The sequence below is a fragment of the Bison bison genome, unplaced genomic scaffold (genome assembly GCF_000754665.1).
Source record: "Bison bison bison isolate TAMUID 2011002044 unplaced genomic scaffold, Bison_UMD1.0 scf7180017864378, whole genome shotgun sequence".
Lineage (NCBI taxonomy): Eukaryota > Metazoa > Chordata > Mammalia > Artiodactyla > Bovidae > Bison > Bison bison.
Window position 1 is genome coordinate 570,899 of NW_011494950.1, and position 1,014 is coordinate 571,912.

At 31.0% G+C, this 1,014-nt stretch overlaps 1 protein-coding gene across 1 annotated transcript in view; it reads right to left on the minus strand.

Moving 5' to 3' along the window:
- The window catches only part of STAG2 (stromal antigen 2), a 91,517-nt gene extending 90,509 nt beyond the window's left edge, over positions 1–1,008 (minus strand). The window contains 1 exon segment of the mRNA XM_010857192.1: positions 963–1,008. Coding sequence (XP_010855494.1) covers positions 963–1,006 — 44 coding nt within the window. The 5' untranslated portion in view covers positions 1,007–1,008.
- Between the last annotated feature and the right edge of the window lie 6 nt (positions 1,009–1,014).

Below are 1,014 nucleotides of genomic sequence, written 5' to 3' on the forward strand. Positions count from 1 at the left end.
CAAGAAACTAAGAAGAGTCAATATAAACTGGGACTAAAATCATATTAAAAAACATGCTTTGAAATACTGGTAATAAATATCCTAGTAGACTCAACAGTCTGAAAATGATAAAATTACTTTTTAAATGAAAATCTATAAAATATCAAAAGCAGACACCAGACACCAATATGTATGAGGATATCTGTCGTTTTCAAAATTTTTAGCAACCAGGATATGTTTTAAAATCAAGTCTTTTAAAGATCCTAATAACAAACATAGTGTGGTATATGTGTGTGTAAAGTTAATAGGGTCCACGAGCAGTTTAAAGGTTCACTCTTCTCTTAGGCATCTCATGAAACTGGAGCTTAGAATTTAAATCACTACTGCAAATAGTAGCTCAAATTCTTTCCTACATGAAACACTAAAGAGTAATGAGAATAAAAGTTGAGGAAGGCATATAAGCAGCTTTTAAGACAAGGGTAAAGAAAATACCTATGTTGAAATCACTTTATGAACCAATGAGCATGTAATTTGTTTTTGGGAAAAAAAAGGAGAGCATGTCTTAACCTCCTACATCTGTTTCAGTCTGTCACTTGATTTTAAACAGAAATCTGACAATCTGACATTACATCCTAAATGCTATTGCATGGTATATATTCCTTACTAATGAGAACACGTGAAATTTCATGACACCCCCTTCAAAACAGTTGTTATTGTAAAACCAAGTATGGACTCGAAGAACTGAACAGCAAAAATAATAAATTCTCCAGTATCTAAATTACAAAATAAGCACACTACAAAAAAAGGCATGGAATTACTATTACAGAATCTAGTAAGCATTGGTATAAACTATTTCAAAGTATGCATGCTATCTTATACTGAAACACTGTATCTTCTCAAGCAGAAGTAACTTTAACTGAAGTTAATACAGTTCCCATTTTGTGGAAAAAACATGTATTTAGAAATTATCATAATATACTTACTGAAGTAGATTAAAATCAGTTGGTATTTCTGGAGCTGCTATCATTTCTTTAT